The sequence below is a fragment of the Myotis brandtii genome, unplaced genomic scaffold (assembly GCF_000412655.1).
Source record: "Myotis brandtii unplaced genomic scaffold, ASM41265v1 scaffold920, whole genome shotgun sequence".
Taxonomy (NCBI): domain Eukaryota; kingdom Metazoa; phylum Chordata; class Mammalia; order Chiroptera; family Vespertilionidae; genus Myotis; species Myotis brandtii.
Genome location: NW_005371792.1, coordinates 1,254,870 through 1,277,678, shown reverse-complemented (window position 1 = coordinate 1,277,678; position 22,809 = coordinate 1,254,870). Strand labels below are relative to the sequence as shown.

At 39.9% G+C, this 22,809-nt stretch overlaps 1 protein-coding gene across 1 annotated transcript in view; it reads right to left on the bottom strand.

Annotated features, from left to right (window-relative positions):
* GUCY1A2 (guanylate cyclase 1, soluble, alpha 2) overlaps window positions 1–22,809 on the bottom strand; it is a 296,176-nt gene that overhangs the window by 248,156 nt on the left and 25,211 nt on the right. Inside the window, exons 4-5 of the mRNA XM_014532888.1 lie at window positions 13,338–13,399; window positions 5,101–5,222 (exon numbers count right to left, since the gene is read on the bottom strand). Of these exons, the coding sequence (XP_014388374.1) occupies window positions 5,101–5,222; window positions 13,338–13,399 (184 nt within the window). The remainder of the gene's footprint in view (window positions 1–5,100; window positions 5,223–13,337; window positions 13,400–22,809) is intronic.

The window sequence follows — 22,809 nt, the reverse complement described above, 5'->3', positions numbered from 1 at the left end:
CCAACAAAAGAGAAATAAATGGTGAAAATCTCGCTGATTGGAAAAAGTCCTTTCCCATTAGCAGCAGGCATGAACCGCTCTGTAATGTGCATGCGCTTTTTCGGGGAGTCCTGGGGAAGCTGGGACTGAGCAAACACAGGACAGAGGCACCACTGGCCTTCGGTAGCAAGCTCGCTCCCTCTCTTCAGGCGCCTCTTCCATATTCCATGCCAACCACTAGATTCAAACTCCAACCTGAAGAGCCAATAAATAATCAAACTATCTACAGGAGTATAGTAAATCAATAGAGATGATCCCTCTGAAAAGAGTAAAATTTGCTACTCTGATCATATTTTCTGACCTATGATTTTAAAGCTTTTTCCTTAATAAGGGAAATATAAATAACATAGAGATGAGTGAGCAAACACATTTCTAGTCTCTACCATTTCTAGGTTAAGAAGGTGAGAAAAATTTGTATTTCCCAATCCCACCAATGTTTGAACCACTTTCCCCAAAGGTAATGAATATAAATCATAGGGTTGGAAAACTGCCCGCTGGCATCCACAAAGAAGGTTTCCAAACATCAAAATTTCTCCTAAACTGGTTGAAACTATTTCTCCATGCCAAACTCCCCACATTCAAACAAAACAAAAAAAAACTTCCTCTCTTGTGTAGTGGTTTCCTGTCCAGTGAGTTAATCAACTCTTGCATGCTCATAAATTATTACACAAGAGAATTTAAATGTAATTTTTTTAAAAGATAAAATCTAAGCAAACCAAAATTAATCATAGTTCAATGACTTGTTAAAAACAAAAGTCTCATTGAGCCCTGGCTGGGTGCCTCCGCTGTTTAGAGCATCGTCCCAATATGCTAAGTTATGGGTTCAATCCCTGGACACATATAAGAAGCAACCAATGATTACATAAACAAAGTGGAACAACAAAATGATATATTTATATTTTGTTTCTCTCTCTCTCAAATCGATTTTTTAAAAATGGGGGGAAAGCACAAAGCTTCCAGTGAATATGACCAGTAAAGCTGTTACCTTTGTCCTCAGAGAGTCAATATTTCAAGAGTTATGAAAGGACATTATTCAAAAGAGAACAGCTATCTCGTAGGTCCATAATTACCTGTTAGATCCAGGCCAGCATCTGTTCAACAGGTGGCAGGCATTTAGTTTTACTCGTCAGAAATTTAAATTTTACAAGATCACACTTTTTACAGTTTAGGAACAACCCATGATTACATGGAGGGGGAAGTGTTTCTTTTCTAGAACAAATGTATTATTTACAGAAATCCAAAACCTGATATACAGTCATCTTCTAAATTATAAGTACCTAGCTTAAATCTACTCACTCCCTAATATCATCAGGTAGCACACGACCTATTGTTCTTCCCACTCACTACTTACCCTGTATCTCATGGCTACTGTTGAAGGGCAACTAAGCTGCTCTGGGCCACAGTGTCACCTGGTGGTTACCATGCCAAATTGTCTGACCTAGGTTTCTTTGTGGACTTGGGCACACTTGCTTGCAAGTCATGGCTCAGATGCCACTAGTACTCCTTACATGTTTATTATCTTGAACACCTCATACTCTCTCTAAACCACTGATTCTCAAGGTAGGGAGCAAAAGAAAAGGAGATGTGAAGTACAAGGAAATGTTTATAAATGAATAAGAGCAACTTTCCAAAATACTGTGCCCTGGCCGGTTCGGCTCAGTGGATAGAGCATTGGCCTGCAGACAGAAGGGTCCCAGGTTTGATTCCGGTCAAGGGCACATGCCTGGGTTGTGGGCTCGATCCCCTATGGGGGGCGTGCAGGAGGCAGCTGATCCATGATTCTCTCTCATCATTGATGTTTCTATCTCTCTCTCCCTCTCCCTTCCTCTCTGAAATCAATAAAAATATAGTTTAAAAAAATACTAAACATCCCTCAGCCAAGACTCTGATACATCCTTCTTAGTGGGGCATCATCTCACCCTCCCCTTGAAAATCACAATGTGTCCAGAGAAAAAGATGTTAATGATGGGAGAGTCCTTGAAAATACAAAATCAGAAAACTCTGAACAGCCCATCTCCTTCCTCCTTTATTCTCATCCTTCATCTGCTCCAATAATAGGATTTACTTGGGGCACAACATTCCCACAGTTGTACTAAGATTGAGGTAAGTATATATGTGGCCTTCCTTTTCACTGTCTTGCAGCTATTATAGACAAACTACATACACATCTACCTGCCTCCCCTCACAAAATCTCCATGTTCTCAGTACAATATTTTGTGTTTACAAAGTTACCTAGGATGAAAATGTAGTCATGGATTCTGGAGTCCCAGCTTGAGTGTAAAAGCCATATCTACCTTTAGGAGTCAGATATGTTTAGAAAAATCTGGGTTGAAGTCACCTGGGATCTGTTTGTGAAAGGGACTCGGATGTCTCCAGGGAAAGTACTTACTCTAAAGCAGCGGTTCTCAACCTGTGGGTCGCGACCCCTTTGGCGGTCGAACGACCCTTTCACAGGGGTCGCCTAATATTTTGTTTCTCTCTCTCTCAAATCGATTTTTTAAAAATGGGGGGAAAGCACAAAGCTTCCATTGAATATGACCAGTAAAGCTGTTACCTTTGTCCTCAGAGAGTCAATATTTCAAGAGTTATGAAAGGACATTATTCAAAAGAGAACAGCTATCTCGTAGGTCCATAATTACCTGTTAGATCCAGGCCAGGATCTGGTCAAGAGGTGGCAGGCATTTAGTTTTACTCGTCAGAAATTTAAATTTTACAAGATCGCACTTTTTACAGTTTAGGAACAACCCATGATTACGTAGAGGGGAAGTGTTTCTTTTCTAGAACAAATGTATTATTTACAGAAATCCAAAACCTGATATACAGTCATCCTCTAAATTTTAAGTACCTAGCTTAAGTCTACTCACTCCCTAATGTCATCAGGTAGCACACGACCTGTTGTTCTTCCCACTCACTACTTACCCTGTATTTCATGGCTACTGTTGAAGGGCAACTAAGCTGCTCTGGGCCACAGTGTCACCTGGTGGTTACCATGCCAAACTGTCTGACCTAGGTTTCTTTGTGGACTTGGGCACACTTGCTTGCAAGTCATGGTTCAGATGCCACTAGTACTCCTTACATGTTTATTATCTTGAACACCTCATACTCTCTCTAAACCACTGATTCTCAAGGTAGGGAGCAAAAGAAAAGGAGATGTGAAGTACAAGGAAATGTTTATAAATGAATAAGAGCAACTTTCCAAAATACTGTGCCCTGGCCGGTTCGGCTCAGTGGATAGAGCATTGGCCTGCAGACAGAAGGGTCCCAGGTTTGATTCCAGTCAAGGGCACATGCCTGGGTTGTGGGCTCGATCCCCTATGGGGGGCGTGCAGGAGGCAGCTGATCCATGATTCTCTCTCATCATTGATGTTTCTATTATCTCTCTCTCTCTCTTCTTCTCTGAAATCAATAAAAATATATTTTAAAAAATACTAAACATCCCTCAGCCAAGACTCTGATACATCCTTCTTAGTGGGGCATCATCTCACCCACCCCTTGAAAATCACAATGTGTCCAGAGAAAAAGATGTTAATGATGGGAGAGTCCTTGAAAATACAAAATCAGAAAACTGTGAACAGCCCATCTCCCTCCTCCTTTATTCTCATCCTTCATCTGCTCCAATAATAGGATTTACTTGGGGCACAACATTCCCACAGTTGTACTAAGATTGAGGTAAGTATATATGTGGCCTTCCTTTTCACTGTCTTGCAGCTATTATAGACAAACTACATACACATCTACCTGCCTCCCCTCACAAAATCTCCATGTTCTCAGTACAATATTTTGTGTTTACAAAGTTACCTAGGATGAAAATGTAGTCATGGATTCTGGAGTCCCAGCTTGAGTGTAAAAGCCATATCTACCTTTAGGAGTCAGATATGTTTAGAAAAATCTGGGTTGAAGTCACCTGGGATCTGTTTGTGAAAGGGACTCGGATGTCTCCAGGGAAAGTACTTACTCTAAAGCAGCGGTTCTCAACCTGTGGGTCGCGACCCCTTTGGCGGTCGAACGACCCTTTCACAGGGGTCGCCTAAGAACATCCTGCATATCAGATATTTACATTACGATTCATAACAGTAGCAACATTACAGTTATAAAGTAGCAACGAAAATAATTTTATGGTTGGGGTCACAACATGAGTAACTGTATTTAAAGGGCCAGAAGGTTGAGAGCCACTACTCTAAAGGGAGAGAAAATCGGGCAAACAACTTTGCCCCAGTCTCCATCGACTGACCCTGAGGGAAATGTGATTCTGAGCTCTCCCTGGAGTCAGTCACTAAGATTTCTTATCCCTGCCACCACTGCATGGATTCCTGTCTCAGTCATAAGGAAAAAGGAGGGTTCAAAAAAATTTGAAAGAGGTTATTTTTCACTAAAAACCTCTGTAAGACATTAGGGCAAGATGTGTTCCTGCTGTGGTATCTACTTTGCATATAATACAACATAGGTCTCACACACCAAGAATAGCACAGATTATAGTGAGATAGTATGGTTCGTTATGGTACCTTGATGCTGAGTGCATGATGAAGTGCAGTTTACAACACCACCCCTGTCATTTGGGGAGCACCCAAAAATAGCACCTCTGTCATAAATACTAGTATCTTTAAGATGGACACACACACTACCACACAGGGCACACAGACCTCAGGAGATGACCTGCCCACTGCCTCTGAGTCCACTGTGAGTACCCATGACCTATTCTCCCAGCCACAACCAGAGCCTCCCAGAAATAGTGGAGTAATCATAACAGAAATAATAGCATATGGGCTTTGAGAGGACAGAAAGATCCTCAATTTTAGTCGAGGATAAGCATACTTAGAAAAGTTTCCTTGGAATATAATTTTATTATAATGTTTTTCAATCTCTAGGTAAATGCCACATATAATTTCCACTTAAACATCTTCAGGAGTATTGGAATTAAATCACTTGAAGAGAAGGTCTCAATCTGCCATAGCTTCAATCTACTGAACTTCACATTAGTAGAAAATAAAACATTCACACCTTTACTTTTCCTGTTCTCCTCATTCATTCTCTCTTAACCATATAAACATATAGTTAATATACCGAGTATATTAGCAGTGCACTGAAGAATTCCCGAGATGTCCTCGATTTCCTCTTTGTTGGAATGGTCTGCATAGGAGCATCTGTTGGAGATATTGTGGAAATTCTTTTCTGCATCCCTATAACTAAGAAGAAAACAAAATCAGCATATGGAGAAAAATGTCAGAGCATCTGGGAAGGCACTCATATACATACGCACAAATGCAGTGGTCTATGCTCTCAGCATAATCACATTTTAAAATAACTGAACCTTTAAGACATAATTTATGACATTACCCACCATTAACATCAGCATTAGCAGAGTGGACCTGGAACTGGAGACAATCATTAATAAGGAAGCTATGTTTGGGGGAAAAAAATAAATGAGGAAAACCAGAAGGTAGATGAGCTTTATGTAACTAACGTTTCCTTATGTGAGTATTTCATAGCTGCTGGTAATCTGTTTCTATACAGAACTTGCCTAGAGAAAGAATTAACACCACTAATTTGGTGCATTGGCACCGACTGTGTTGAAAGCAAATACATCTTAACCTCTATCACAGACAGTCAGGAAGACAGTGTGGTGCTTGGATAATAAGCAAACAAATTGGAGGCTGACAGAATTTCAATCATGGTCTCACCATTTTCTTTTTGGATTAACAAAATCAATATGTAATATTATATTAGCTTCAGGTATACAACAGGGCTATTCAACATTAATATACGTAACAAAGTGGTCACCATGCTACGTCCAGCAACCATCTGTCATCATCCAAGGTTGTTGTGATATTATTGACTAGATTCCCTGTGCTGCACATGGCAGCCCTGTGACTTATTTTATAACTGAAACTGTGTACGTCTTGTGCCCCTTCACGTTTTCTACCATTTTCTATCTGTGAGATTGGGGGCAAGTAAGCTCATCTTTGTTAGTCTAACTTTCCTCCCTCATAAAATGGGGATGCTTCCTAGGGTTGTTGTGCGGACGGAATGACAGAATGCTGTAACCAGATGTTGACTGGAACTTCTCCGGCGGCTCTGACTTAGAGCTAAGGCACCAAAGCTCCCACATTCCGAAAGAGAAGCCAAGGAGACCAGACGTCTCCAGAACCTCAGAAATGACTAAAGAGCCACTGCCACTGTCACCCACCACCATCTGACAGAAGCGAAGAGATATGCAAAAACGAAAAGGAAATCCTCAGAAGAGCCAATGGCCTAGGAAGAGAGCTTTGTTATCGTTTTTCCCCTCCCCCCATGAGGAAAGGAGAACAGGGGGGTGCTCCCTTGGAAGCCCAGCTGCTGAGAGAGCTTGGGGCTTGGATGTCTCACTCCTCAGCGGACATCTACTGAGGAATTCTGGACCATCCCTTTGTGCCTCATTGAGTAGAGAAAGAAGTTTCCGGAGAGAGTGGAAAAGAAAGAGAGCCAAACTGGGAATAGCCTGTAGTCCCACCATTCAGTAAGGCAAAAAAAAAAAAAAAAAAAAAAAACGTTTTCTGATTGCCCATTTCTTTCTCTTTTTTCAAGCTTGACTTTTCCCTTGACAGTTTTACATTAAATGTCTTATCACCCACCCTCAGAGAACAAAAAAGAAAAAAAAAAAAAAAAAAAAAAGAGCTTTCCATGGATTCGGGAGATGCCACAAAGAGAGGCAAGCTTGATGTTCCATCCACTGTTTTTCAACCTAGAGACCGTGGCCGGGGCAGGAATCCCACTAGCAAGACTGAGTGAGACGTGCAGGCCTCAGGTCCAGGGCAGGGGCCTCTGAAGCAAAGTAGGGCCCGTCCATGCACCTCACTGAGGACATCATAGCCAAGAAAGGACCATTGCAACAACCAGTGAGGTTTTCCGGTCCATTCTCACCTGACACCACACATCGGAAGAGAACGGGACCTAGAGAGGAGTGGCCTGGAGTGTCGGAGTGAATAGCCACACCACATCCGCTCGGCACTGCTTTGCGCGTTCCTCAGGCCAAGCCTGGCCCAGGCACAGAGGGATATAAGAGTGAGATGGGGCATGAGATTAAAGATTTCAATTGGTCTGAAGTGGACTTTAAACTCCCTGAATGTACCTGGAAAACAGAGTGATGTGCCCACGCTAATATTGAAGGGGACTCATGCTAACATGTTCTGTGTGATTGGAGAGAAAAAGTAAAATGGTTTAATGGTTGGACACCTTACTGAGATCTGACTTCAAAAAAACAGTTACGCAAAATGCATACTATAGTTTCTAGAATGCAGTAATCAGTCAATAAAAGGTGGAAAGGGGAACATGGGTGTTAAACATAGACAAAGAAAGTATTATTTTTAAATCAAGTGCCACCCTTTTCAAATATTTTTGTCACAGCCTCGATTTATTCATCTATACAATGATTCTGTGAAATAGATGGTTAGGACTAAATAAAATAACAGATGTAAAGTGCCCCATGTATTGCCTCAAACACAGGGAGCAATCAATAGATATTAGCTTTCATCTAACTTCTTGTTTTTATTCCATAAGATAGTTATTTTTTGTAAATACATAAAAACACTAGATCATGTTTTAGATTAAAAAAAAAATCTACAACCACAAAATCTGACCATGGAAGCATAAGTAATACCATTGAAGTTTGTTTCCAGAATAATCAGAGTTCACCCACTCCTAATTTTACTTCTAATGTTCTATTGAAATTATTCTAGCTTAGTCCCCACCCAATTGTCAAAAGAAAAAGAGAACAGAAGGTTGGCTGTATAAAACAAACACAGGGCCCACAGTGATGATTGGAGTAATAGAATTTAATTTTAGATGACTATAGGAAATGGCATTCCAGGCCAATATGAGGTTGGCAGCAGTCCTACCCAGGGTATTAGCACAACAATGCTAATTCTGGCAAAAAAAAAAAGTTAATGGCATCATTCTAAATACATATTTCTTTATACTTTCATGTTAAAATACATAATGAACATAAAAACTAGAAAGAGTGATTATCATGTGTTTTCCAATCATAGTTTTAAATAAATCTCTGCTTTGTCTACACTGTCATAGTAACCCACTTTTGTGAGCTACAGACCAGTAGGAGTAATGCAGTATAAACATGAGTGACAGTAGTTGAGTTAGGCACTCCAGAGGCAGAAATTTAGGTTAAAAAAATTCCAAACTCTGTAAGAAGAAAGTGGTAGCTAGAACATGAGGGGGGCATGCTTATGTTTAGCTCCTGATGCTAAACAACTGATTCCAAACTTTAAAGGCTCAAGGAGGACAGGGGAAGGATGTAGCAATGAAAATTGAGGTGCATAGGAGTCAGGTACTAATGGTGGTAACAATTCAACAAATGAATTGATTATCCTTGTGTACCAGGCACTGTACTACTTTATATGATTATATGACTTTACACATCATTATCATTAATATTTTATTCAAACTTTACCCCAACCCTGTAATTATTAGCCTTTTAAAAATAAGAAAAGCGAGGCTCAGAGTGGTTAACTAATCTGTCCAGGATCAAAGGTAGAACCTGACTTTTAAGTCTGATGTGTCTGGTATGCCTGCTTCCAAAGCACATTTTCTCAGTCCCTGCTCTATACTACACAACAAAGAAGCACAGAGAGAAGGAAGGGCAGAAGACAGTATCAAGAATGACATCAGCCATAAATGTCATCGTAAAGCAGATTTTCCTCCATCCTGACTTCCTTTTTGTTCCCTGGGGAACCCTGGTATCTCCTACTTACCCATTTTCTTCTCAGTATTCTTTCCGCCGGATGCGGCCCAAAAACCTAGTCCATTCCCTAGAGGCTTGAGTTAAAGCAGCACAAGCGTGTACACTCAATGCTCCCTTTTCTCATTCTAGGTTGAGGGAGGAGAAGACAACTATGCTACAGAAGCAAGAAGCTATCCAAGTGAGCATGCTTGTGTGAATTCATACAGTAATCAAAAGGCACCATAAAATCAATCTGACATACAGTGGCAGAACATTAAGCGTTAATGGAAAACTATGCAAATAAGTCAAGGTAGTTTAGCTATAAGGAAAAGGGTCCTGACTACTAGCACTATAATTTTAGAATTCTATTGGGCCGCAGAAATTATTCCCACCCTTCATTTTACATCTCCTTCCAAAGCATAATTTACTCTTTTATCCATTATATGCATATCTGTGTATATTCCCCTAGGGTGCAACTTATTCATTTATTCACACTTCCTCACTGTCCCCCACAAAATTGTTAGTCCCTGCTACGTACCAAGCATTTACAAAGGTACAGAAATATAAAAGTAAGTAAGATAAATAACAAAATAATAAAATAAGTGAGATAATATAAGTTAATGATAAGCACTATGAAAAGGAATAATGAAGAGTAATACAATAAAGAATGATCAGAGTTGGAGGTTGAGGTAGGGGATGGAGGGCCACTTTAGACTGGGTGGTCAGGGAAGGTCCTTCGGAAGATATTATATTTAAACAGACACCTAAATGTATAAAAAGAATAATCTACACAAACATCTGGGGACAAAGCATTACAGGAAAATGAAACAGTGCATGCAAAGGCCTGGAGGTTGAGCAAGCTTGGTATAGTAGTTGAGATACCGACAAGTGGCTGGAATGCTGGAGTGGAGTGAAATAGGGGGAGTGGAAGGGGATGAAATCAGAGAGGTACGCAGAGAACAGGTCACAGAAAGAATTCAGATTTTATCCGATCACAGTCAGTCTTGATATGGTTCAAAGCCAGGATTTCAAAGTGTGATCCCTCTGGGAACTCAGACATGCCAACTCTTTTGGCTGAGTTATAATGAATAAGACCCCCCATGCTGGTATCTCACCTAAAATATATATGAATTTGATGCTGTGAATACAATAAAAACAAGGCAGTGTGACAATAAAAACAAAGTAGAGTTGTTTGCATGTGTTTATGTTTTATTCAGACACAGGTGATTAATAAATCTGAATTGTATTTCAAAAAAAAAATTTTTTTAAGAATGCCAATTCTTGAGCCTCTCCCAGACAACCTGATCAGGAACTGTGGAGGCGAGGCCCAGCAATCTGAGTTTCAGCAAATCTGACGGGTGATTCTGATACCTGTTAACACTTGAGAACCACTGGTCTAAAGGAAATGGTATGACCTAATTTTTTAGTCATTCGGCTGCGGTGAGAATACAGTGTTAAGGGACAGGAGTAGATACCAAAAAACTAGGTGGGAGCCTCTAAGTGAGAGAGGATGGTGACAGTGGAGAGGAGGAGATTTATCACACCGCATGAATAAATTATTTTAGTGCTCATTTTCCAATTTGAATGATGTCTATGAATAAGTAAATGAACAAGTGAATGGATAAGTTAAGGAGCAGAGCAAACGTTTAAAGATAAAGTTGCTGAGCTGCACAGAGGCTATCTTACTCCCTAATGAGAAGCTCCATCCTCTACCCCCTCCCATCCCTCCATCTGTGTGATCCTTTGAACAGCTGCTCCCTGCATTCAAGTCTAGGTCTTAGAGACTAAAAATGCCTCTGAGGATGTCTTTGGGCTACTGGTATATGAATTCATCAAGAGGCAGAATCATGCAATCCTGGAGCTTTAATAAATAAAGCAGGTCCAAGGGCAGAGCTTTAAAGGAGAGGAAAAGGAGGGTAGGAAGGTCAGTGGTTAGAGGTTAGATTAAGAAACTGAGAAGGGCTAGCTCCTATTCCCTGCAATCCTCTAGAGTCTAGATTCATCACCCCAACCCCCAAGGCACCTAAAAGCTGAATTAACTCAAGACAAGCCTTAGGCAAAGCCCCATTTCAGGGATTAGGAAAAGCATCTATTCCCCACTCTAACCTCCCCAGGAATATGTAAAATAATACTTGCCAGCACTTGCTACCTGAAATCCCTTTAACTAAAACAGAAAAGAAAAAAAAAATTCCTTTTCACAGTTAGAGATAAAAAGCCTTCATGGGTATTTTCTTAAGAGGAACAACACCTTGGTGTGAATACATGTAAATCCAAATGTTAGTGGTAATAGATGCCCTCCTTTCTCAGTACTGAAAAGAGAAAGGAAGCAGAAAGAAGAAGTCTAAAAGGCAAAGGAGGGCTTTGGACATGGAAGCCATGACTGAAGGAAAGGAAGGAGAAAGTCAAGAAAAGCAAATATAACACTATTTTCCAACTCGTCCTTTTCGTCTTCATGGGCATGAGTACAAATACAGGCAGTGAGCAAAGGTACTTCAAGTCCTCAGAAGGCAGCCAGCACCCACGTAAGAAGTATGCTAACAGGTCTATTTGGAACCAGTGGGACATCAGGACACCTCTTTATATTGGAGTCACATTCCCTGTCTGTTTTCATTATACTGTGTCTGCATTAAACAGAACTAGAAAGGACATTTAGGCAATGAACAAAGAACCACCACAGGCTATTTCTACACAGATGGAGAGAAGGGAGAGTTGAGGCAGTAACTTAGATAAAAGACAACTCCATCTTAAAAACAAAATATAAATTTTCTGCTGATAATGGTAATATAGTCTAGTTATCTATTTGATCAAATTTACAAGATTCCCAATCCAATTTGCCTGGAAGACAAAATTTAGTTCACAAATGGGACTATTTTATCAGTTATTATTTGATTTCACATTAGAAAGGACATTCATAACTCCATAAAATAATTTGCATTTGATTACTAATATTGTCATCAAATATTAATAATAATGATGATAATAAACCCAACAGCAAATATGTAGTACTTACCATATACTAGAAACTGATCTAAGAATATTGACAAATTTAATCAAACACCATACTTAGAAAGCAGCATATCCAATGAGAGTGATTAAGTTTTATTTAGAATGTGTGGAGAGAGATTAATTTGACATTCTTACATTCTTTATCTCCATTAGGTTAAACCATTTAAAATCCCTAATGGCCTCAAACTAAAAGCCATCTCGTGAGTTTAAATAATGTGTTTTTCCTAGTGAGGCACTCTTGAGGATTGATATGACAAAGTTTCAAAGCAATTCCCTTTGAAATGACAACATAATCATCAAGCACTTCAAGTATATGGCATCGTACTAGGTATGGAGTTATTTTTCTACTAGGTTTCTTCCCTTTTGTTTTATAAAAAAATTATGTAACACCTTAATAGAAAAAAATATATATCCTTGATCCCCATTGCAATGACTAGTAACCATAAATGTTCAATGATTCCAAAAGCATGTCAAGAGGTATCAGGATTTGAACCTTAATTCCTCAAAAGTTCTTAAAAACTTACCAAGAAAAATCATGGTAGCACATAGAGAATATTAACAAGGTGAATTAAAAATATGCCTTCCTAATGCCAATGAATTTAATCTAAATAGCTAGATTGCATCGGAAAGTAAATCTAGGATTTTGTATTTGCCAACTGCTTCCTGCAACAACCAATCAAAGGTCATATGTGGAGTCTAATGAACAAAATAAACTGATGAACAAAATAGATCCAGACACATTGGGGGCGGGGAGGGTGATTAACCAAAGAACTTTTATGCATATATACATAACCCATGAACACAAACAAGAGTGTGGTGAAGGCCTGGGAGTGGGGGGCAGGGTGAAGGGAGTCAATGGGGGGAAAAAGGAGGATATTTGTAATACTTTCAACAATAAAGATAATTTTTTTAAAGAGGTAAGGGGGGGAAAGGTATACCTTTCATCCATTTGGAGCTTTCTATTTACAAAATACTTCATTGAAATTATCTCATTTAATAATGACATCTAATCCTTGCTTTAATTATTATTATCATCATCAACCTCCACAAAAGAGATAGTTACTTAAAAGTTCTACTCGGCCCTGAAATGTTTTTTGAACTCAAGTCTTACTTTACACTGTATCACAATGATGTCAACAAACGGGGCATAAAAAAGAAAAATGTGGCATGTGACTCTAGCTAAAATAATACCTCTCACTGAACTGTGTTAAACTTGTAATGATTTTGAGTAAACTTTACTGAAGGATTAAAGCATCTCAGCTGGTACTATTAAATCTTAGCACATTACTAAGGCAAAATTATGAGATGAAATGAAATGGATGAAAATGAGAGGATAAAAACAACCACAAAAAAGAAGAAGAAATAAAAAGTAATACCAAAGGGAATTTTATTTAAAAGGATTAAATACAAATAAGCCTAAGGCAGTCATTCCAGGATCCCGCATGAGCCACCCTCCATGCTGAGAGCACAGCCCCTATGAAATAACGCTGACCTGGTGGCAGAAAACTACATGCTCAACTGCTATGCTTGAGTAATTATCTTTAATTTGCCCCAATAATGACCAAAATCCATTTTTACTTACCCAATAACTTGGTGCTCATAATACTGCAATGTCCTCTTGAGAGTTTGCTGAATCGTCTGAGGCTACAGAATAATAATAATAATAATAAATTATCAGCAAATCAGTGTCATTCCCATTCTGAGCATCATAGGCAGATATGTAGCTTCTGATTTATCTCATAAGAGTTTTTTTTTCTTTATAATATTAACCCATGATGCATTTTGCCATGTATTTTCCCCACAGGAACTAATATGAGGCACTCGGTAATTACCCAGAATTTCCCAATTTCCCAATACAATAGCATTTCCTAGCCATATTTTTCCCAATTATTTTGTAGCAGCTATTAAGTTCAATAAAACACTCATTGGCTGCCTATAATAAACCTAGGCCCCAGGGGCAGTGGGAGGGGATGTACTGAAGAAACATGGGTCATGCATAGGGCAAGCCTGACTTCCTTACCATCCAAGAGATTCCAAACAAGGGTTCTGGAGCCTCCTAGAGGAACCACAAGTGCTCAGGACAAGAAATGGGGTCTGAAGCAAATACCTAAACAGCTCATGACCAAATTTTATAATCCTCTCCTCTCCATGCCAGCTGAAAAGAGAGTTTCTTAAGCCCAGATAAAAAAAATGATTCTTAGACTTATTTAGGCAACAGAGCCTAAACTTGGAATTTCAGACCCATGGAGCCATAAAAGTGACACTAAGATCCTAGAACATACATCTTATTAACAAGTTAAGATAAAAATCAAATTTTCAGTGTCAAAAGTGTAAATTTTAAAATAATAAAATGTTGTAGTCAATCAAGCAGAAAAAAAGCTATCAAATGTTTATCAAAATATTGATCCATTATAGTGATGGATGAGTTTTAGGGAATATCATGACTCTGACACAGACTCTTCAAGATGTGAGACAGCAAGGTAGTTAGATGACCTCGTGGGCTCCCACTAACTAAACGACAAGAACCTAGACAAGTCTAAAAGGGTAACCTCGGAAAGAATCTAGCACTGTGCTGGTACATAAGAAGCAGTTCAGAAATATCAACTTATTTCCCATCCCTAATCTTTCAAAGTGGCCATCTCAATAATATTTAACTTTGGAGGAGACTACGAAGATTGTTGTCAAGGTTCACTTGAACCCCTTCCATGTTCACCTTGTTATGAAAACATCCAGAATAGATATAATTAACTCCCTAACACTCTTCAAAGTATCAACATCCTCCTTCATGGGAATGGCTCTGTGAAAGCTAGAAAAAAAGTGAACTTCAATTAAATCAAGAGCATCCACTGAGATGTTCTACACTGTCACTTAGGAGAACCCTTACCCTGAGCAAACCAAAGGCCTCACACACAATCTTCACCCCTGCCAAGCCAATTCAGAAACTAATTTTAGGAGGAATCAGACTCTGAGTGTTCAAAGAAAGAGATACAGGGCAGCTTCTTTCAACGGCTGTTTTTCATTTACTAGTACAATAGGTTAAAAAAGATGAACATGAGGCTTCAGACTGGCGCAGATGTTTCTACTCATCGGGACAGAATCAAAGCAGAGTAAATAAAATGTGTCTAGGAAAGAAAATCATTCCTGAACCAAGAAGCAATGGAGCTGCTGAGAAATCTAAGGAGGATGAAGCAGACACAGCAATCCTGGAGCACAGGAAAAGTGTGCTTTAAAAATCCACCCCACAGCCAACCTAAACCAAGTCATTATCAGTCACCGGCTCAGTACCCCTGGGAGCTGGGCCTCTTGCACTGGTTTGGCAGTTTCTGAGCTAAGATAACTTTCTCTTGGCAACATGCCCTAAATGCAGTTAATATCCACAGGGGGATTATCCTCCCCATAACCTCTGGTCCCAAAACATGGAGCAGAAAGCAGGAACTAGAGAGTGCACAGGGCCAGTTAAGACCAGAATGACCTCATTTTTACTAAAGGACATTTTTTTTGTCCCAGTACCAGGAATTACCCAGGTTTTAAAAAGTGCATGTTTGTGAAAGGAGTTAAGCCTTTTAAAGAGATGACTTTTTTTTCTTATGTGAAGCAGTTACTTTTTACTCCCCAGGAGGAGTTAAACTTATAGTTCCCAAATACATTAAAAGGAAAATGTTCTCTGAGCACACTGAACGAAGCTTCGACTTGCTAGAGCATTTATGTACTTCCTGTTGCTTGCCAGGCCAGTGGGCACATTCTGATGGTCTAAGCTACAAGCATGGAGGCTGACTGCAGAATAGCCCCTGATCTTCAGCAAGCCAAGGATGACTTCAACACAAACCTGATTCCTCGGAGTGTCAAATAGCGGAGATTCACTGGAACCTTCTCTAGAGTTTGCCTGATCGCTCAACCCATGGCTTTATCAGTGAGAGACAGACATCCTCACATAATCTCAGGGTCTCTCTGATCTAAATAAAAAAGCATGAAGTGAAGACCCACCTGTGGACCAAAGCCTTCCGTAGGGTGACTTCTGCCTTGACAGTCATAGGGTCCATTTATTAAGAGTCTATGTATGCCAGTGATGCAAGTCAGTGTAGCTTAACGGGGAAAGCAAGGGCTATGCAAACCTACAGACCTTCTACTATTCTTTTCCTTAAGAATGCAGCTCCATACCTGTCCTCTACTCCACATTCCCATCCAACTTTCTAAAGGGTGAGATTCTGTTTTTCTCATCTGTGTCTTTCCTTTTCTTCAAGAAGGAGTTTAGAAAGATGATTTTGAAAAGAGAATTTAGGGTCAAATTGAGTTCAAAATCCAGCTCTGTGACTCACTAGCTAGGGCAATTTATTTAACCTCTCTGATATACGATTTTTTATGTATACATTATTTGTATGGGAATTAATGGAAATACTTAAAGCAATGTCTCTGGTGCACAGTAGGTACATAATAAATACTGGTTGTCCCCATAATCGGCTAGAAAACATGGCTCCTGCTCTCAACGTCTCATAATCCAGTGGAAGGCACTCTCCCCACAAGTGTAATGTTTCAAGATACTCATCACCTAAAAAAACCAACAGGCCCACCATTCCTGCAAACAATGAGAAAATAGTGCCCATTCCAATAGACAACGGGAAAAAATAGAAAAGTGGCAGCCACATTTAAAATATTTTCAGTGAAACTCAGATCAGGCCTAGAGAGAGGGTGACAAAAGCAGAATTCTCAAAATTAAGATTGAGGATAGACCTAAAGCCAGGTCTATAAATGGGAAGGACATTGAAGCACCACAGCTAAGATCAGCACCCCGGGCCTGAATGCTTTACAACTAATAAGAAACAACCCATGAACCTCCTTCCTGGAACACAAAGAATGTGCGACCAGAGAGCAGTGTGACCTCATAATTTCAAGGCCATGTGCTGGAAGAGCAGAGAAACAAGAGTGGGAGACAAAAGCCATTGTTCTTATAAAAAAGAAAACCCAGCAGGTCTGTGACTTTTCTCCGCTTCCCCCAAACTAGGATTTAGATAGTGGCCTCTTACTGTCTTATTGTCCCTACTCAACACAAAGCAGCAAGGGATAGGGAGACAGTTGGAAAGAGAACGCAGCCATCTGTGTCCTGCACACACATTGTCTGGGGCTCAAAAAGAAGGAGCCCAAAAGCTTCCATCCTGTGGCAACAAGAAGCCATCTCCATTTCCGGCCTCATTAGCAGCTTCACACTCCTTGGCCAGCAGTCACTGACCCCCACAGACTAAATGTTATGCTCATGAAAGGTCATGGGATCCAAACAGCCAGCCATGAAACAGTCCCAACAGGGCCAGAGAAGTGATCCCTGAGGAGTGGGAGGAGGCAGTTCCCAGCAGCTGGCCCTGCAGCTGAGACAGCCCTGTGGAGGCTCCCACACAGTCAGGCCCTGCTCTGGACATCTGCACCAGACGGTGTGGGGTCCCATCGGGCAGGAGGCAGGGAGACAAGTTGTGTGTGTGAGTGTGTGTGTGTGTGTGTGTGTGTGCACGTGCAGGAGACAGGGAGACAAGGTGTGTGTGTGTGTGTGTGTGTGTGTGTGTTGTATGCACACAGCACGAAACACAGTTGCCATCGTACTATGTACACATTCATCAAAATTTTATAGACATGAAGAAGGTGAGGCTCCTATTGGTTAAGTGAATATCCCAAGATCACACAACTAGTAAGTGAATAAGTAACTGCAAATAAGAACTAGCTTTAAGTGTGTCTTCTTCCCACTAGATGCATTGAGGGTCCCTGTCACCTTTAGTATTCTGTGTCTCCATGTCCATTTTTATATATACAACACTTCATCTTGCCAAAAATAAGCAAACAAAAATCCCACAGGTAATTTAAAAACAAATTGCCTGGCTGTGGTGGCTCAGTGGATTGAGCATCCTCCCATGGACCAAGAGATCACAGTTCAATTCCCAGAAGGGGAACATGCCCAGGTTATGGACTCGACCCCCAGTAGGGAGCATGCAGGAGGCAGCCAATCAATGATTCTCATCATTGATGTTTCTATCTCTCTCTCCCTCTCCCTTCATCTTTGAAATCAATAAAAATATATTTTAAAAATAAAAACAAATTCACTTCTGCTTTATAACATATATTCATTCATAAGCTACAGAATTAATGGAAACAATAGGTGTACCTTTAAAGAAATAGCTATAAATAACCATGTTATTATATTTACTTAAATATGAGAAAATTATATTTCAGTGTCAGAAATTAAATGATATGGATATATATTTAATTACTGATGCTCTAAGCCAATGGTTTTCAATTCTGTCTGCACATTAAAGTCACCAGGGGAGCTTATAAGAAATACCAATACCTGAGCGCCACTCCCAAATTTTCCAGTTCAACTAGTCTGGGGTTCGGATTGCTTCTCATGTATTATCAGGGTTTAGGTACTAGAAACATGATGATCAAGAGCAATACTCCATAAACCATTCCTGAATAAGTCAGCCTTACTGAGAGTAGTTTATCCAAATATCAAGAGAAGTAAGCTTCTGCCCTGGCCGGTGTATATCATCCTGTACACCAAAAGGTGGCAGGTTCGCTTCCTGATCAGAGCACATACCCAGGTTTCAGGTTTGATCCCAAGTTGGGGCACACTCAATGTTTCTCTCTCTCATCTCTCTCTCTCTCTTTCTCTCTCTCTCTCTCTCTCTCTCTCTCTCTCTCTCTCTCTCCTCTCTCTCATATAAAAAAAAGGAAAGAGAAGTAAGCTTCTGAGAGATGTTCACACATAACTGCTAAATTCAACACAGTTCCACTTATTAGCTGTCACTAATGGCTTATAATCAATACGAATTTGTTAGATAAACAAATAACTATATTGCTTGTGGTATATATATAGGATTTTTTAAATGTCCTTCACAATTACTTCACTCTGGTGCACTGACATCAGCATTCAATTTTGTGCTGACTTGTATTTAAGGTGCATTCTGATAAGTCGAATCCCCGCCACCACATCTGAACTCCCAAATCATTATTGTATCTTCTCTTTCCTTCCCTCAACAAAATTTCAAATCCCCTTAGTACACTGATCTCAGATGACACTCAGGAGCAATCATGCCTCCATTTCCTCGAGCCCTCGATCCTCGCTCCTTAAGGCAGATGATGGTGTGAATGAGCTTCTCTACATTACGTAAGATGGTCTGAACCACTGATGGTGGAATTTGGGTAAATAGGCTTATCTGTGAGGGATAAATTGGAGGGCAAAGAACCTTTCTCATCATCCTCCAAGCCTCAAGATGAAGATCTCCACTTTCTCCACCACATAAAAGCATTTTTCTTATGAGAACATGATATGCCAAATTCCATCATTTAAAGTGATCAAAATTATAATGGTAGATAGACACCCTGTCTTTGTGGCTAGCTCTTAGACACCAATGGATCAAATTACATGATTGGTATTGTTAATAAAACTGGTAAAAATAATAAGTCACTTCAAACAACCAGATTAATTACTTCTGAAAGAGATGTAATTGTAATAATCATTAATCTTGCTAAATATCCAGATACAATGTTCATTCATTTTCCCAGCCTTTGGACAAACTTACTACATATAAACCAAAAGGGGAAAAAAAACACCAGACTGCAAATTAAATATAGAACAAGGAGACATATGTAATACTCTTTGTAATACTTTAAGCAATAAAACAAAATTTAAAAAAACAAGAAGTTTGTATTCTCAGGGTTGTTTTGAAGTAAAGCATTGCAAAGTTCAGCCCTGGTACACAGAGGGTCAGAACAGACTGGTAATTAAACCACCTTTCAGGAAACTTGGAAGGCCATTTCAAGTGATGGACACTAGTACTCTGCCAAACAAAACTGGTAGTGTAGTAGGCAGTTAGATGGGCATGAGACTAGGAAGGATGGGCCAGGTGCAAAGGGTTACCAGGGTGGAGAGCCCCGGGTGCCTAGCAACAGGCAAACTACAAGCCTTGGCGATGACATCTGGGCCTCAGCTGTGTTTCAGCTCCAGGACCAGAGGAGCAGCAAAACCAGACAGAGGGATGCCATGGCTGACGTCAGGACCAGCTGCATTGACTGATGACCCCCTACCCTGATGCCAACCAATCAATGGAGACCATTTCCCTGAGGAGACACATCTGGAAAGCTGATGAAAACTCTATTGGGATCCTCCCCCTGAGGCCTCAAATAAAAGCCCTCAGGACGGAGGACCCAGCTGGTCTCTCTCTAGAGCAGGTCTGAGCCTTTCCCCATCCCAGGACATGCTCTTTCTCTCTCTTTTTACAGAGCCTTTCCTCCCTCTTTCCTCTCTCAAGGCACATATCTCTCTCTCCTAAGCTCTAAGCCCTTCTTTTGCCTCTGTAACTTGTTCTCTAAGACCATTTCTTCTTCTTCCTTTTTTAACTTCTACATTTATTCTGGCTAGTATCCATGCTGCTCTTCCTTAGATGGAATAATTCTTCAACATATTTTTTTAATATGTTTTTATTGACTTCAGAGAGGAATGTAGAGGGAAAGAGAGACAGAAACATCAATGAGAGAGACTCATTGATCGGCTGCCTCCCGCACACCCCCTACTGGGGTTCAAGCCCACAACCGGGCATGTGCTCCTGACCAGAATCAAACCCCAGACCCTTCAGTCCGCAGGCTAACACTCTATCCACTGAGTCAAACCAGCCAGGGCAGCCCATTTCTTCTATGGCTCACTTCTTCTACCTCTGTGACTTTCTAGAAAAACCTTCTCTTATAGTTTGAGTCTTGGCTCTGAATTCTTTCTTATCCAGAACTCAAGTACCAAGATTGCTGAACTGAAGTTAACACCTACTACCGTTTTTCTGCCACTATCAGTAGTCCATATAATGAATTATGAAATGCAAAAATAATAACTGTTACAAGGAAAAAAATAAAAGCTAGAGATGCATTACAATATAGAATTACAATATAGAATTCCTCTACCATACTGGTTGAACATCTGCATGATTTCAATCTAATCTCCACTTTATTCTCTTTGTGAACATGGGTATACATCTCAGTGACTTCATGAGAGCTTAGGGTGAAGGTTGATATCATGCTAATTGACCCATAAAGGGATTCAAACTGATAACCTTGGTCTTATTAAAAGTATGTTCTAATTAGCAAAGCACAGTGGTTATTATCATTGTAATTATTTATTGTAACTGCATGTACTTAACATATAATCAATATGGTAATTAGGTATTTCTATACAACGGATGTGTTTTCCTTCCAAGCATTTTCTTCTAATTTTATTTTAATGTCTTTCTAAAAACAGCCATTGAATTTGATTTGATATAAGACTTAATACCATCAATACTAATTTAAACTGAAAACATACATTCCTTCAACTGAAATAGATCCAAAGAGTTAATTATTTATTAATCCTTTACCTACCTTCAGACAAGAGCACACATAAGTCATCCAAGAATACCTGATGTTTTCAGTGAACTCCAGAAAACAATAACACCACAGTTTACAAATCACTTTCTTTTCCTTTACTTATTAGATATTCATGAACATCATGAGTCTCAAATATCATTACCCACAAAGCCACATTTTACAGAGGAAAAAGCCAAGATTCAGAAAGGTCAAAGTGGTTTGCCTCAGCTGGAAGAACCACCAACAAGACTGCGATCTCCTGTTGCTCACGTTGGTAACTTTGCACTTTTGTGACTATTAGGAAATTCTTCCATGTATCTACCCGAAATCTCTTATTTTCTTTTGTGTTGTTTTTTTAATGAATATGAAAATGATGTAAAATTGTTTTCCCCAATGTATCAATGTTGTCATTGTTATTTAAATAGCTCTAGTATCATCATTAACTTCTTAATAAGAGAACTTCAGGAGAAACACGCTCCACTGGTCATCGTGGCCACTCGGTCGTCTGACTACAAATACTGCCTTTGAGACAAGGTGGTATCACTTCTAGACACTGTCAGGAAATGAGTCCTGCTATATTTCAAACATTTGAAGGGACATGGCTCCGGTCCTGAACCCTTAAACCAAGCAGAGTCTCACAGGTGGCGTGGGGCTGACTCTGTATGCAGTGTGAAATAAGGGTAAGCTTCCTGGATCAAACACTGTAGCAGCCGTCAACAATATTAAGTTGTGCCTAACATGCTACAGGCAGCAACTCACTTAATCTTCATAAATATCCCATGAGAGAGGAAGGTGTTACCCCAATTTTATAAATGTGAAAACGAAACCCAGGGGAGTTAAAAATCTTGCCCAAAGTCACTTCAGTGGTAAGCGTCTGAGTCTATGGATGTATCTCATCTATGTCTGAGGGCCTCCCAGGGCCAAGCTTTTAATCTGCTCCTCTGAACAGAAATGTTCTATCCTCACAGAGGCAGAAAAGGTTACAGTTGAAAAGAAGCCATCTTGGCTAGATTGTGTGATTTTGGATGCAGCCATTTACTTTTCTGAACCTCAATTTCTTTTCTGGTAAAATCGATAAATTACTAGAATACTATTTATCAGGGTTGTTATAAGGTCAAAATGAAATAAAACTATAAAGTATTATACAAGTATGTGTCATGTGATGATCTTATTGGGGGGGGGGGGGGAATCTCTTGATGAGGAAGTAGTCAAAAAATTGTTAAATTGAAATAAACTGCCCATGTCTAACATTTAGGACTGTTGCCCGGCTTGCCTCACAGCCCAAAGATGCCAATGAGATGCTGCAAAGCTAATTAGTGTCTTTTTGACTCTGGAGTACCACACAGGATAGCAACAGCCTTCATGTCAGAAATAATGTCTAGCCTTTTAAAACACCTTTGCGGCCTCCACTCCAGCATTTCCAAAGAATTCCCTGCTGTTTCCAGTAGTTGGGAGCAACAGTGAAGTGTTTCCTAACCAGAGCCCAGAATTAAAGGAAGTAATATTTCTGCCTGACAGTTAAAATATACAATTAACACATAAAACAGGGAAATGTTTTGTCAACCCTAAACACACTGCTTAAACAATAATTTGTAACTGGGTGATAGAGAATGACCTCCAGTCACCAGCTAGGGTATATAGCTCTGAGCAAAGTGGCCACTGGACAATAGAATGAACAAAGGTAAAAG